We start from the raw sequence: 1,480 nt of genomic DNA on the forward strand, positions 1-1,480 counted from the left end.
AGGGGACAGTATAGAATACAGTACAGGGGACAGTACAGAGGACAGTATAGAATACAGTACAGGGGACAGTACAGGGGACAGTACAGAGGACAGTATAGAATACAGTACAGGAGACAGTACAGGAGACAGTACAGAGGACAGGAGACAGTACAGGAGACAGTACAGAGGACAGGAGACAGTACTCACCCTAAACTGAAAGGAAACTGGAGAGATTTCCTTGAAACACTCATCCCCCTCATAGATGGAGCGAAGAGCCTCCAGCTCCATCTATGTTTGAAGAAGAGAGAGAGAGACAGGAGGTTAGTCAGATAGAAGTTCATTACATCTTTAGAATTAATAATTACAATAAATTACATTAATTACAGCTTGTCCTTACACCGAACACCATGACGACATGTCATTAAATCGGTATACATGTGATCCTCCAGACATTCACTGACTACCGGTGAATTCAACCTTTCACTTGCTGAAGCCATCTGCTACCTCACTTATTAGATGGCTGAGGTATAACACCGACATCTAACTATAATGTTGACAGTTAACGGTTACACCGGATGGATTCAAGGCCGTTTTGTAATCAGAAACGGTCTTGATCTCAGGTTTATGTGGCACGTATTCCTCCATATATTTAAACACACTTAACTTGGCAAACGTCTGAATGGAGTTTGGCGAACCATTTACTCCGGCATGAGCTGATCAGAGCTCAACAACAGATACAAAGTCATCGGACTCTCCGGGCCGAGCTCTTTCTCATCACATAAACGCCGACACCTGACCTGTTTCGCTGTGTACCGAGAAGAAGAGCCCAACTAAGCTCGTCAACCTAGACTAACGTTATCATGCTAGCTGTCATGCTAGTCTCCGGTAGTTAGCAGCTAACAGCAGCTAGCCTGCTACTGCAGCATCACTCATCGTACCTCCTGATCCTCGTTAGCCGTCATGGTTTCCTTCTCTTCCTGTAGGATACTCTCTGTGTAGAGTTTATACGAGTCCCACAGTCAACAACCCATTTCGCTTGTTAAAACTATGATAATAATTTCACAACTTCCCCAGTTAGTACAGCTATTGCCACCACATTACACGCATGCGCAGTTAGGCTCTCTTCGTGAACTTTGAACCGCCTCATTAGTGGATGCAGTTTTAGTTTATAATATCGTATTATGATCAATAAAAGACTACTATTCCATAGGAGCATTGTAATGTTTACTTCAATGTGACTAAAAACATTGACAAGCTACATGTGAAAATATGATAAATCGATGAATATTCAATATATAATTCAATTAGCGGCACAAATGGTTATGCTCATGGTCAGTTGGTAGCATATAATCTCTGATACATGACAATAATAAGGGTTGTGATACCAAAGAGTGTGCTACAGTTTCTTACAAATGATATAACCGGTGGTTCAGCAGATACATTTGACCATAGCATATTCTTATTACTAAGTAAAGTGCTCAAATAAATACATCTGAAAAAG

The 1,480-nt window shown here is 41.4% G+C and overlaps 1 protein-coding gene across 2 annotated transcripts in view; it reads right to left on the reverse strand.

Annotated features, from left to right (window-relative positions):
* The window catches only part of rwdd (RWD domain containing 4), a 4,055-nt gene extending 2,955 nt beyond the window's left edge, over window positions 1–1,100 (reverse strand). For both annotated transcript variants that reach the window (XR_004213740.1, XM_031874316.1), the window contains exons 1-2: window positions 918–1,100; window positions 187–267 (exon numbers count right to left, since the gene is read on the reverse strand). Coding sequence is in view for 1 of the 2 variants with exons in the window: in XM_031874316.1 (XP_031730176.1) it covers window positions 187–267; window positions 918–941 (105 nt within the window). In the remaining variant the exon portion in view is untranslated. The remainder of the gene's footprint in view (window positions 1–186; window positions 268–917) is intronic.
* Window positions 1,101–1,480: the final 380 nt, after the last annotated feature.

This window comes from Anarrhichthys ocellatus, unplaced genomic scaffold (genome assembly GCF_004355925.1).
Source record: "Anarrhichthys ocellatus isolate YVR2014 unplaced genomic scaffold, GSC_Weel_1.0 scaffold79, whole genome shotgun sequence".
In the NCBI taxonomy this organism is placed as follows: Eukaryota; Metazoa; Chordata; class Actinopteri; order Perciformes; family Anarhichadidae; genus Anarrhichthys; species Anarrhichthys ocellatus.